Source organism: Rhipicephalus sanguineus, chromosome 5, assembly GCF_013339695.2.
Source record: "Rhipicephalus sanguineus isolate Rsan-2018 chromosome 5, BIME_Rsan_1.4, whole genome shotgun sequence".
In the NCBI taxonomy this organism is placed as follows: Eukaryota; Metazoa; Arthropoda; class Arachnida; order Ixodida; family Ixodidae; genus Rhipicephalus; species Rhipicephalus sanguineus.
The window spans coordinates 15951566-15965799 of NC_051180.1; the positions used below are offsets into that span (position 1 = coordinate 15951566).

General features: G+C 46.4%; 1 protein-coding gene across 1 annotated transcript in view; it reads right to left on the reverse strand.

The window, feature by feature from the left end:
- The window catches only part of LOC119393275 (uncharacterized), an 80529-nt gene that overhangs the window by 51878 nt on the left and 14417 nt on the right, over positions 1–14234 (reverse strand). Inside the window, exon 4 of the mRNA XM_037660210.2 lies at positions 4570–6204. Coding sequence (XP_037516138.2) covers positions 4570–6204 — 1635 coding nt within the window. The remainder of the gene's footprint in view (positions 1–4569; positions 6205–14234) is intronic.

Consider the following 14234-nt stretch of genomic DNA (forward strand, 5'->3'; position numbering starts at 1 on the left):
TTGATAGATAGATAGATAGATAGATAGATAGATAGAAACGCTCAAAGTGCCAAAGGTTCGCTAAGAGATGCTTCGCATTTAAAAAGCGACATTAGCTAACAACATACTCTTTTAAAAGTGAAGGGAACGCTGTCTTGGGCGCGGTAACAGTACTTGACGGAAGACTATTCCATTCATGTATAGTTTTCGGAAAAAAAGGTATCTGCAAAAGCACTTGTCCGGCACTTATATTCGCGTACTTTTTAAGACTTGTCCCATCGTGATGAGATGTAGGTTGGTGGTTTAATGTATTTATTTTTATCGATACCGGTTTTGTCATTTACTATGTTGTAGAAAAGACATAGTCTGATATATTTACGCCTTGAGTTCTGTAATGACCATCCAAGTGCACTGACAATTTCGCTTGACCTTCTGGCGAAGTTGTAATTACCCGTCACAAACCGGGCGGCACGTTTCTGGATGCGCTCCAATGCATCAATATTTACCTTAGTGGCCGGTTCCACCTCCAAGTAAACCCACTGCAACTCCGACCTCCATCCGGACTTCATCGACGTGAAGCTTCGCTTCTTTGTCGGTTTTGACTAGGGGTTGCCTTCGTGAAGGCAACCCCTAACCAAAACAACGGTAATTGGTGTGACTGACAGTGCGACATGCGAGGTCTGCGGCACCGAAGAAGACATCGATCATTTGCTATGCCGCTCCCCTCGATTTGCCTCTGAGAAACGAACACTTTCTGACGCGTTGCGACGATTGGACGCTCAGCCGCTCTCCGTGCAGATGTTGCTGGAGCACCGTCCCATCGCTCGTCGGCTCACAAGGCAGTTAAAGGAATTGTGTGCTTTTTGAGAGCTACGGCCCTAAGTGAACGCCTTTGACTTTTGTATAGCGCCACCACCATATACGCGTCAGCGTACTTGCTGATCATTTCCTTCTATCCTGCCTTCCCTCTGTCTCGCTCATCTTTCCACTCCCTTTTCCCATTACCCAGCGTAGTGTAGCCAACCGGGCATGTGCCTGGCTAACCTCCCTGCCTTCTCTCTTGTTTTATTCCTTTCTTCCTTCGTTGTCAGTTCAGTAGACCAGTGTATCTTGGCACATTTAACATATGTGGCAGACACCTGGAGGATAACAAGAACTCGAGGACCACTCAGCGTGCAAGGGAACGAAAGATCGTCGGCGTAACTCTAAGAGACAAAAAGACTGCAGAGTAGACCAGAAAACAATCAGGGTTAACCGATCTCCTGGCAGATATTAAGAGTAAAAAAGATTACACCATCTGCGACTAAGGGAACCATGTGGGGATGCGAAGCAGCGCTGGGTGTTCACTTGTGTTTCCGTTGTTGTTCCATTTGTATGTTTCCGTGTATGTTTCATTTTGTGTGTGGAGTTATGTGTATGTGGTGTACCACTTATGTTTTTTTTTTTTTTTTTTGCTGTCCGTCCGATACAAGCGGAGGAGCAACAGGAGAAGAGGTTGAGGAGAGGGAAAGTTGCGACCACGGCTCAGCGCCTATATACAAACGGTCCGACTTTTGTAAATGTGCACATTTTCACAATTAAGGAAACAACAGCACCTTTAGTTTAAAAAGTGGTAAGCCACGCCAGCGGGCGTGTTTTGGTTGTTTACCGCAGTGTTTGAACAAGTTGTCCTTAAGAAGCTGTGCCGCAAGTTAATGTTCACGTGTCCTGTGCACCGTTTGTTATAGCCGCGTCACAACAGGGCGTCTACCTCCTCAATCTCCGTCGTACTTTTCTTAGAAGTGTTTCTTATTTCAACCTGAATGCTCATAATGAGAAATACTAGAAGACTTTCATATGTACAAAATATACGAATTTTCCCACAGTGTATAAAAGGTATCTTTATAGAGGAAGAAATACAATCCAGGGTTAGACGGAAGCTTAAAGAAGAATAGCTTAAATAAAAATAAAAAGAGCTTTCAGCCCCACTAGGGGGTCGTTGTTTGCAATGAAGGAAATGTTTTGCGCGGCGTTGGTTATAGTATAGCTCTCATGATGTAACGTAGGCATCGAGAGTATGCATCGGGGGCAGCTTGCCTGAATTGCGATGAAGCGGGGAATAGCGAGCGCCGACAAACAGTTGAAATTAAAAAAAAAGAGAGTTTTCAGCCCCACTATGGGGTCCTTGTTCACAATTAAGGAAATATTTTGACTGGAGTTCGTTATATAGCTTTCGTGATGTAATGTAAGCACCAAATGTATATATCGGGAACAGCTTGCTTGAATTGCAATTGAGCGTGTTTCCCGTTGTCTGAACGTGAAAGGATCCCCAGATGAAGCATTGCCGTTTTGCTCTCTTTTTTTCCAATTAATTTGGCGCTATTTATTTTTATTTGAACGGTTTCTCGGCGCTCGCTATATCCTGCCAGAGGAAAAAATCACAGCATATCCACGTGTATATCGTGTATATATTAAACATCAAACTTTTATTGTACTGTTGGTTTACGTGGTCCCTTCATTATCACTTGTGATCGGTGAAATGCAAGGAAGAAGTCCGCTCCCGAGCGAAAGAGCGCCAAGAGCGACCGCATTCCCCGCTCGCCCTGTGCGAATTAAAGGTAAGGCTAGAGGGAAGACAGGACGCGCGTTCCACGGCGCGAGGTCGGTAGCATGCCCAACGAAAGCCAACGGAACGCGATCGTGCAAGTGCTCCGGCTTCGCATCGCCTCATGGTTCCATTTAGCGTCCCAAAACCAAATATATTGCTCAAGGTGTGCCTTGCGTTTTTCGTAGAAATAATTTCTTTATCATGTACATTAAGACGAAAAGTTGAAAGCTCACTAGAGTGTATCGCCCGCAAAGTATGTCTTTTAGTGTGATTTAACTCTCGTACGGCAGGGTCCTCGCGCCGTTGCTGGTCCACCTCGCCCGTTGACGATCGGGCGAGGTGGCTACATACAACTACTACTACTACACTTTAAGAAAAACATCTGGCGTTCTTTCGTTCTGCTTTTACAAAACCCCTGGCGTCTTTCGTTGGTTTATTTCATCAATCAACGGCGTTTTGAACAAAATTTTTATTGTTTAATCACGCACAGGAGAAATCTCACCAGGCACTACCTTGGAGGTAAACAATGGCTGCTAATGGGAATGAGAGACAGAAGAAGTCGGCTTTTAGCTAACACTTACACTTCTACTTCTACTAACGTTTCCTACTGGAACATGCCAATGGCTGCTAATGGGGAATGAGAGACAGAAGAATTCGGCTTTTAGTTAACGCGCACGCTGCGAATTTTTTATTGTTCAACAACGCACAAGAGAAATCTCCCACCGGCACCACCTTGGAGGTCAAAGCGTAAGACTTGTTACGGACTACTACGATGACGACGACTACGAAGGACGAACGGGTGCCGCCTTAAGGAGCTTCGCCCCTAAAAATTAGCAAGCAAACCGCGTGCCGACAGAAACAACAAGGCAAGCTTAAGCGACATGGTTGGGTGACAAGCATCTCCGTCAGACCGTTTCATATTCCCGATATGTTTGCTGCAATATTGCACGCCCCTTACGAAATTAAGCCAAACAACTTGATCGACTAATCATGCCTCTACAAAAATTACCGCATTCAAAGTATAGGTTTAGCCCGCACAAAAACCACAACATGGAAAGAGAAGATTAGTGTGTGCACAAAATAAAGATTGAGCGCGACTTGCTTCGCAATAGCTAAACGTGAAGTAATGAAATAGTGAGCTCGCACGTTGTATAACCAAGCTCTTTCGCCAAGCTGTCTCCGCACTCATAAGTGATGTTATAACTTCGAATAACAGCAGAATGGGCACGTTGGTTGAGATCCATAGTTGAGAGAGAGAGAGAAGAGGGAGAAAGGAAAGACAGGGAGGTTAACCGGTTTGCTACCCTGCACGTGGGAAGAGAAAGGGGATGTAAAAAAACGAAACAGAAGAAGAAGAGTTTGTGACGACAGCACGCGACAAAATGCAACAACTATGAAACAAAATACAACTATGAATCGCAAGGTAAGAGGACAGACTACCAACGTTTGTCAACTCGCTCTTCCAGTCGTTGCCCCTTGCGCTGTTCCTATAACCATGAATAGGTTGTTTTCTCAGTGCCTGTTCGCCGTACGGTAAATACGGAAATACCGTACCGTCGTGTCGGCTCGTCGGTTTTTTTTTAATCTGCAACACCTGTATTAGCCGCTTGAACCATCTCAACACGTTACAATACGCATCGAAGAATCGCGTGGCCAAAAATAAAAGTAAAGAAACGCTACATGCCGACTACGACGTCACGGTATTTCCGTACTTACCGCACGGTAAACCGGCGCTGCAAGAACATTCCCGTGTTATGAATGGTGGCTTGCGTAAAACTATTGGTCGGAAACTACTACATAGACTATTTAACTGCGGTTTCTGGTTTAAAAGAAGAAACCTAAAGAAATAGTGCAATTAACCGTAAAAGTAAAGTATGTCATCCTAAAGCAAAAAGTTCGAAGTTTCCCACAAGTACTATTACAGTTTAGTAGTTTTAGTATTAAAAAATGTAATAAATCATAGCTCACCCTGCCTTGACAAAGGAGGACACAGCGCTCACGACCTGTTCCATCATGATCTCTTCTTCCGTTGTATAGTTCTTCGATGACATTATTTCAGACGCGGCTCCTGCCATTGCTTCAATCTTGTAAGCAGTGTCGTTCAAAAAAGGGAGTGATCCAAGGACATACATAGTCTCGTCCGAATGAGCAACGCCCATCCATTCCGGCCAAAAACTGTACGATCCTCGGTGAGCAAACAGGTAGCGGTAGGTCTCGATTCCTTGCTGCGACGTCGATTCGCTCATGAGGTGAACGGGGCAATCAAATACGGCATCTCCCAACAGCTCACTGAACAGTGTTCTTACTTGTTCCTGAGTGTGCTCAATGTCCGGATCCCCGAAGTAAGCCTGCACGATGCTTCTCGCCTGCGGCACAGATATGCCGAACATGGGTTGCATAGCGAGCGTTATGGCAAGCCTGTAATCTGTAGATAGTATCGAATTCAATCCTGGAGATGCGTAATGTATATTGTCCAAGAGCAGCGTTCCCTCGTTTAGCACACTCCCGATTACAATCTTCTCGATTGGAAGCGTCTTCCAAGTATTCTCCGAAAACGGGCTCTGAGAGATGAAGTCTTCGCCAAGTGTAGGGACAAACACTTGCACCATTGCATCTTGATCTTCCAGGGTCCTGAAGATAAAACTCGCGTTCAGCCTCTTCAAGCAGGCTACTGCGTCACTAAGTTGGTCGTCTAGCGTTCTTTTGTAGTCGTAACAGCCCAGGAGGCCCACGATGTTTATGAACTTGCCTTCACCGCTGTGAGAAGAACCGAGAATCAACGACAGTGGAGCACCACTCATCATAAAAGCTCTCTTGAAGAGGCCTTGGCTATGCGGGGACGCAGCGTGGAGACCAACGCAGATACCGCCGGCACTCTGCCCCATCAGCGTCACCTCATGCGGGTCACCACCGAAATTCGCGATGTTAGTACGCACCCATTTCAGTGCTAGGTTCTGGTCCCAAAGGCCCATGTTTCCTGGAAGCTCTGGTCTGTCTAGTGACAGAAAGCCTAGGATGCTCAGTCTGTAGTTTAACGTGACACACACGACGTCTGACAGGGCTGCAAAGTTTGCCATGTTGTACACAAACAGCGCCGAATCGCCCCACGTGAACCCACCTCCGTGGATAAACACAATCACTGGTCTTTTGGCGTCACATCCGGTTGAATCGGAACACGTCGAAGACTTTCTCCAAACGTTTAAATAAAGACAGTCTTCTGAAGCACTGGAATAGTAGTCGAGAGGTGCCCCGTCGACAAATCGCAATGTCGTCTGCCAGCACGGTGAAGGCATGTTTGTGGCTCTGTAAGTTCCGTTCCAAGGCACGGGCGCTTGCGGTTTTTCGAAGCGCAAATGACCGGTAGGCGTTGCTGCGTACGGTATTCCGAGGAATGAGTCCACATTTGTTTTCTTGATCTTCATTCGCTTTCCGGCCACAAGGCCTGAAGTGGTGCTCACAACGGGTTCCGAATGAGAACTATAGACAGACGAAACAAAGTTAACCGCAACAACGAGCGTCACTGCGAAGCTCCACGTCCATTGTGTGTAGCGCGCCATGTGTGTTTCACACGCAGCAGCCGTGCGCTCCCTTGACTTTTCGCTCGAGTGCGCCTCGCAAAAGCGCCTTAAACAGAATGGCTAAACGACGGGTGAAATCGCGCTTCCTCGTGAGCTGTTTCGTATGCAGGCTGCGCTCTTCTTTCTTTCTTTTTTTTTTACTCCCAGCTGGGCGTCACAGATAGCCCGCACCTTGGCGGAATAATTTAATCATACCTTGGCGCCGCTTTCCTAAGCACGCCTATCCATGCCCTTCCTCTTACGGCAGCAGTTTCTCTCGTGCTTCTGAATCTAGCGCATACCATACAATCATTTACATTTCGCCTTTCGCAGGTTACACATTGACTATACGACATTCAGGGGCACTTCCTCGTCATTACGACGTGTCCGTACGTCATTCGGGGAAAACGATAAAATGTGCGCCAGCGTCTTTCTGGCTCTTACATGTCGTAACAGCCACAAAAACCATGATTGTCTTCTGAGTTCTAATCATGCACTGAACACTGCATTTCATGCTGCCGAACATGATCCGACGTACTTTCCCTTTCTCCGTGACCAAGAGCAGATATTCATTTACGTATGGAAGAACGTGAGACAGCGTAATACAGTAGAAAAATTCATCGAAGAGTTGGTAATCGTTTGACGACAGTGGTTTCTTATACACTTCATTCTGTGAAACAGAGAGTGTTTCAAGAAATTTGTCAGGAAATCCTCAAAAATCAGGGAAATGCGATATTTGTTCGATGCCTCCACAATTGCTTTTTCTGTATCGGCAGGCATGTTAGGATGTCTAAAGATATCATTTGGGAGAGTGATTAGGAAAGTTAAAATAATTAACTTGTTTAATTAGTGGAGTTAGGCAGTTATTTCAAATGTGAGAACTGGTCCTTCATGTGAAGAACCCATTGCATCTTTGGATGGATGAGGAGGAAGGAAATGAATGAGAGGCAGGGAGGTTAACCAGACGCGCGTCCGGTTTGCTACCCTAGACTGGGGGAAAGGGATGAAGGGATTAAACGAAAGAAAGAGGAGGGAAGAAGGCATTGTCAGGGTAGATAGGCGCCTGTCCATTGAATGCCTACAAGCGGTCGCTTAAACCGGTCGATTTTAAAAACAGTAGCAATGCTCGCGTCGCTTTGCTGGCCTGCGATGCGTAGGGCCACAATCCGAGGATCTTCTCTTCGGAAAACGGTCTGTCGTCTAGCTTGTTCAGCGCATTGCGCAGAATGTTTCGTTCGTTCACAAAACGTTCACAGAAACACAGTAGATGCTCTATGGTTTCGTCGCAATTGCGCGAGTCGCATCTGGGGGTGAGATAGGGAGGCGCTGGTCCTCTGTGGGGATAGGCGGGACTTTTACAGACTACGATAATAGTTCACATTGTCTTAGGGTTTCCGCGTACTTAAGGAGCAGTCACTTGTACTGAGGCGGTGTGTGGTCAGTACTGTGGTTTGTTAGTCCCCCTAAATCAACCTGATCAGGCCATTCTGACTTCCGTGTTGCGCAAATAATGACGACGCTCACTCATTCTGCCCGACTCAGAAGAATATAGCAGACACGCTCTTCCGCGTTTCGGTTTCCCCGCTGAATTTGGTTGAAGTTCATAACTTCGCAAATGTTACTACAGGCCGCTTTTTCTATGGGCACCGTGCAAACGTTAGGAGCCGCCACAGTCGCGCGCTGCCTCTAGCGCCAAAATGGCCGCGGCAGCAGATTTGGCGGGATATGGGAGCAGACGACGCAGGCGGCGGCAAGCCACTGCGCCGTGCTTTGGTGCTTCGCTTGAGGCATTTTCTTCCCCGTTTGCTTCCAAAAGACATCAAATTTTTAGCAGCTGTCAGAGAACGTAGCGTTAGCGCGTGTGCTTCTTTTCGCCAGACCTCGTCTATCCTCAGGCGAACGCGACAACATAAAATGCATGAGCTGGGGGAAGACAACGGAGGTGATGAGACCGTTGAGCGAAACTGCGCACGTGTAACGTCGGCCGCCTCGCTTACTAAACAACCACAGCCAGCGCCTCCTCTGCCACAGCTTATCGCCCTCGGGATAACACGGCAGCGAAGGCAGCGGCAGCTTGAAACAGGCGATACCAGCAATTGCACCGCCACGGCTGCTGAATGAAAAAACGCTTTCCATCGAACGCCCATGGCACTGCATTCGCTGCGCCGACTTCTCTCAATGAAAACTGTTAAAAACGCATGCCCGGAGAATTCCTGTAGGTGTTATTGCGCCCAACAGCGCAGCAATTATTCCTGGAGTTCGGCATTCCTACGAACAGCGCAACCGACACAAAACGAACTGCCCGCGAAAGTACCTCGCGCCGTCACAGCGGGATCGTGGAGTGAGCAGGCCTGCAATCGTGGAGCGATGCTTTATGCTATATTATTCTTATTGTCGGCCACCTGCGGCTGACTGATCGCGTTGATAACGAGGACGGACCGTGGCTCTGGTCACTGGCCAAGAGCGAAAAGCACGAATAGTCATCGTAAAAGGCATCGTTCCTCGATTACACCCCATTGCGAGCGCGTGAGAGCATCCCGCCAAATCTGCGCTTCTTGCCGCTAGGGACGCCTTCGCTCAGGCAGCGGAGTTACGTCTGCACGGAGCCTATAGCTTTGCTTGCAGCTTTGAGATATCGAAAAAGCGGCCTCTAGTAATATTTGCGAAGTAATGAAATTCAACCCAATTCAGCGGGAAAACCGAAGCCGATACGCGGAAGAGCACGTCTGCTATATTCTTCCGAGACGTGCAGAATGAGTGAGCGTCGTTATATTGTCACGTAGCAGTGGCGATAGCTCGGAAGACAGGAGAGTGAAAGCCTCGCAAAAGAAAAGAATACGTTTATTAGGCTGACTTGCGCCGACTAAAAGAAACTGTACTACATGCAACGTACTCTAGCAAGCAACGTGCACGGATATCGTGGACGAACAGGAATGCCCGCTGTAGTCGCCAGCGCTCAATTTTAAGACGGCATAGAACGTTCGAGATACGCCTCCCGGTACAGCCGCTACATTCGGCAACTATCGCGAAGTCAGTGCGTGGGACGGCGATCATTCCAGATAAAGCGCGGCACGTCTCGTATCACGAACTTAGATGATAAAGGTACGGGCCGGCGGTTATCGGCATGCACAAAGCAAAATGTAAAATGCTCAGCGGCAATATCAACCACCAGCCGATTTCGTTGTGTGGGTGTGCGGGCTGCGCTCGCAATTATAGCACGCGTGACGCACATACATTAGCGAACGCGGAAGAACTACACGTCTGTAATTGTTGCCTTGACGCCATTCTGGTCGTCTGCTTGTTCCGCTCATCGGTGCTTCGGTTTCGGTTTGGCCGTTGAATATGGTTGAATTTCATTTTCCAGAATAATTACGAGAGGCCACTTTTTCTATATCTCAGAGCTGCGATGGGTTCTTCGCATAAAGAACTCATCGCACATTCTCACATTTGACATAACCACCTAACTCCACTAATTAAAACGTTATTTAGTTTAACTCTCTTAATTACTGTCGCAAAGGATGTTTTTAACTATCTTCAGGTGGCTGCCGCTACAAAACAAAAAGCAATTGTGAAGCTGTTGTGAATCTGCCGGATTTTTTTTTTAATTTTCGGACACATTACTTGAAACACCCTGTATAATCGATGCTGTCAAGCCTTGCTCGGAATACACTTCCCGCTTCCCCCACTGAACGGAGGAGAACATGCGCTGCGTCTCCTGTGTTACATTTTTCCAATCAGTCAACTTTGATCAATCTATTATTTTACTTCTTTTCGGGCTAGAAGCCATGTGCGCGGCTTAATTATGGCTTTAGTGGGCTTTCAGAGGAAGTTATCAGAGCCGAAGTATTTGTTTTAGATGAACTGTGGACTGCATATCGCTTTTCTTCATTGCTACTTTGGTGTTTTCGATCAGGTTTTGCCATAGCCTCTTCTCGCAGTGCGCGCTGACTTACGAATTAGTGTTTTGATACAGGCCCTGTGCCCACCGACTTACTCACAAACCTTTTTCATTTATATCGGAGTGGTGTTCTTATCTCTGCTTTCGCGAAGAGTGTGTCGCGGTTCTGAGTAGTTATTTTTACATGCTGACAGAGAACGTATCCTGTTTTCGTTCAATGTCCTGGCATTACTAGAACAAAATACCAGAAGGAGTAGCCGTCATAACTATACGATAACATCTCAGTCGTATGATGACCCATTTAAATACCCAAAAAATATTAACAGCGTTCTGTGTATCATCGCGCTTGCTTCCATTCTGTCCTATAATTGTACAAGCCTTATCTGCTCAGTTATTTTCAGTAGCTTTTAGCTTCAACAACATTTCATTGCACTGCGCGGAGGTAATCTCCTCGCAGCTTCCTGGCGTAAATGTTCGAGAACGCTCTTCCCAAGCGTGCACAAAGGTAAATGCAGGCGCACGTGAGCGCCCATATACTGTGGCGCGTGGCGGAGAGCCAAATTTTTATATGAGAGGGTCTTATGATGGAGTATGAAAGTGCAGCTCAGTCAGAAATCAACGAAGCCTCATTCAATCTATTCAAACGTCGCGTGCCGTAGTTTTCCTCGGCGCCTGGCTGCTTACTTAGAAGATAATAGATTTCGCCACGCACGGTTGACCACAACCTCATGCGAGGCGTCATTTATGCGTCTTCATGAAGTGCACATGCCGATTTTAGTTGAAGCTCATGAACCTCACTTTATAAGGTTCTTTTTTCCCATGATGATCAGCATTCTTTTGAAGACGTAGAAGGGATAAGTGCAGCGCTACCTGACACACACGTACAAACCAGACTCACACACACGTGTGTGTCAGGTATACAGCGCAGTTATCCCTTTTGTGTTAAGATGCACCAACTCGCCCAGCAACAAGTTCTTCTAAACTACATTCTTTTGAAGCTTCACTTTGCCGAACTTAAATGTCTTACCTATCTCTGCCACTTGGGCCGCTCGGTAGGAACAACTGAGCGTATGCCCGAATATTGCTTCTATAGGGATGGACAACTTTAGGAATTTTGGCGTATTCCTGTGAGTGTCAAAATAGACACATTTGGACATTATGTCAGAACAGCGCAAAATACGGGACAGTGAATGCACAATAAACGACGCTATCAACTGTCTGTTTTTATTGTAAAGGCAGAGCGTATATAGGAAGGCGAAAAAAGAAGAAAATTTGCGCAGCTTGCACAAGCAGTGCATGGCTGGAAACAAAGAGCACAGCTAGTGCTCGGACACCAGAAGAAGAAGCTTGCGAACAATCCCAAGTCGGTGTCCCTGCCCCGCTCAAACGACATGGGTTTGACGGGAACATGTCACGTGACTAGTATTACATGACTTTTGTGGGAACTTGTCACGTGACTAGTGTTACGGGATCTCACGCCGCGCTCCCCTCCTCTTTCTTTTTCCTTCTCTCTCTCTCCATTTCTTTCTTTCTCTGTCTTTCTATGTTTTCTTTCTATATCTTTCCTTTCTTTCTCTCTGTGTCTGTCTTTCTCCTTCTTTATGTCTCCTAACTTCTCTCTCTCTCTGTACTTGTTCTCTGTATTGCATGCCACGCCGGACAAATGGGCGCAGCGGGAGAGAGCGCGCCGAACGCTCGTGTTCGGGAAGCGAAGCAGAAGATGAAGAAAAGAACGAAGAGAGCGAGCGCCGGCATGATGATGGTAGTTCTTGGCCAACGTTATACGGCGGTATGCCAAGCATAAAACAGCTACGCTATGAAGAAACGAAAAAAGGCACAAACGCTATCAAGTGACTCGGCCGGCCTGCATAACTATCAATTTCATAATTACATAATGCAGTGAGAAGCAGATTTCCTGAACGGCAATCAAAAGCGAAAAAACGGCAAAACAGCACGAGGACTTGGCGGTTAGTACAAAATAATTGAAACAGCGAAAACCGGACAACCCAAAAGCCAAGAAAAGCCAATAACCAATATCTAACAAAAAAAAAAAAAATAAACGCCTGGCCTGCGCGCAACGCGCAGCACAGTCACAGCGAAAGCTCGAAGAGCGGCCTTTTTAGAACCCGTTCTAAACGCTCTTTGGGCATCCAATATAAGTGCACATGCAAGGTGCCCACTACGCCATAGATCATAATTTTTGTGAAGTAGGGAAGCACCCACTATCCCACTCTTCGTCTTCCTTCGGATAAGCGAGTTACCCGCTACACATATTTGAGGCATAGTTTGTTGAGGCTGCATGTGGCTGATGACGATGAAGAATTATGGCTGAGCACTTGGTAGTGGGTGGGAAGCTTCAAACCACACACTCGTTGCGCAATTAACATTGTGTGTATATATTGTATATTCTATACGTTGTCTTGCTGTACCTGCCCGAGGTGCCTCACGAAGAGTGGGCCAAGTCAGCAGACACACTCTCCTTTTGCCCCCTTCGTGGGCGTTTTGTGAAAATGCCCAAATAAATGAAAATGAAAATGAAATGAAAATGACGCCTGGTTGTTATTTTACTCTTCTGCCACGCTATATTACATACGTTAACGCGATTCCCTGCCCGACATGACGCATGTATAGGATCTTGTAGGATTCCTTGCCCGACATAACGCCTGTATAGAGCCTTGTAGGATTCCTTGCCCGACCTCAGTTTGTGAACGACTCTTTTGTGTATGTAACTTTATGCGTATGTGACTGTATGTACCGTTTGTGTGTATATGTGATTCATTGTATATGCCATAGTCATCACCCGACACCCGGAGTAGCAAGCCAGGCGACAAACCAGGCTAACCTCTCCGGGATTTTCATTAAATATTATTGTCTCTCTTTCCCGACATGACGCCTGTATTGTGCTCTGTGGTTGAATACTCGACTGTCACGCAGGGGTCCCAGTTTCAAATCCCACCCGATCCTGGATATTCTTTATTTATTTCGTTTTTTCTTTTCTTTTTTCGCGCGATATTGGTCACGGACACCGACGGCGGCGGCGGACGGCACTGTTGCTGTGATCTCATAACAGCTTTCGCTGTAAACGGTTTGTAAGCAGGTAACAAAAAGCTGAGTGATCAAAAATGATGTTCGAGGCAACTAAGAACCTTTGTGAACTCGGGTTGCAGGAGACCTGGACCTGGACCATAAGTGTTCTCTCACCCCGGCTCAAGCAGGAACACAAAAGTCAGCTTGCTTTCTGTTCCATTAATCAAATAAATGCTATTTCTCCTCGTCATCCTACTTCAGTAACAGCACTAGCTTTCTGTCAGATAGAAATTCTAAAATCCTTTGAACCCTAGTTCTAACATACTGTCACACGTATTTTGTTTGCTTTATGACGGTGACCATTTTTGTCCACCTTATATTCCTGATATTGGTATACCATTTGGCAGTGCTTAGTTGTGCATCATCCCTACAACGTATCACTACTAACGATCATGCTTGAAGCGTAAAAATTTCCCTGAATATTTAGACAGGTGCACCTTTGTATCTTCACAGCTACGTTATTGTGGCGCACTCGAACTGATCTTAGTGTTGGTGCTTCATATCTGTTACAATATTCACTCGCAAATGGCACTGATGTTGGTGTACGGATAGCTTATAGTCTCAGCAAGTGTGCGAAAAGGTTTTCCTGCTGAGCACAAACATTCGTTCAGAGAAGCCGACGCGCACCAACACGGAACAAGTGGCTGTTTTTCAGCGCAACGATTGCTTCGGAGTTAAGTGCCGCGGTAAGTGTTGTTTTGCTTTGTGTCTCCTTTTGCTAATAACTCGAAGGATGTGGCAAGCGAAGCAAGTGATGGCCTCGATCGTGTCTTCTCCTTCTCTGATCTCTGCACTCTCTCCCACCAATCCTAACTAGCCATGCAGCTTGCACGACATCTGCAGTCGCAGGCGGATGTTACAGCTGAACTTTTTTTTTTCTTTTGCGCATTCGGTCAACAGGCGGCGCTTCATAGTATGTGGTCGAATGCTCGTCCTGGATTCTCGCGCGCTGTGAAAACAATGGATTTGCCGTGGAAACCACGCAAGCAAATTATGTAAAAATATTCTAAGAAAATAACCCTTTTTCTTCCTTTTATACTTACGCTATTGCATCACCCTAAAAACGCGACATTTGTTTATTTGTTTATTTATTTAGTTAGTTTCTTTAGTTTATTAATCACTGCTG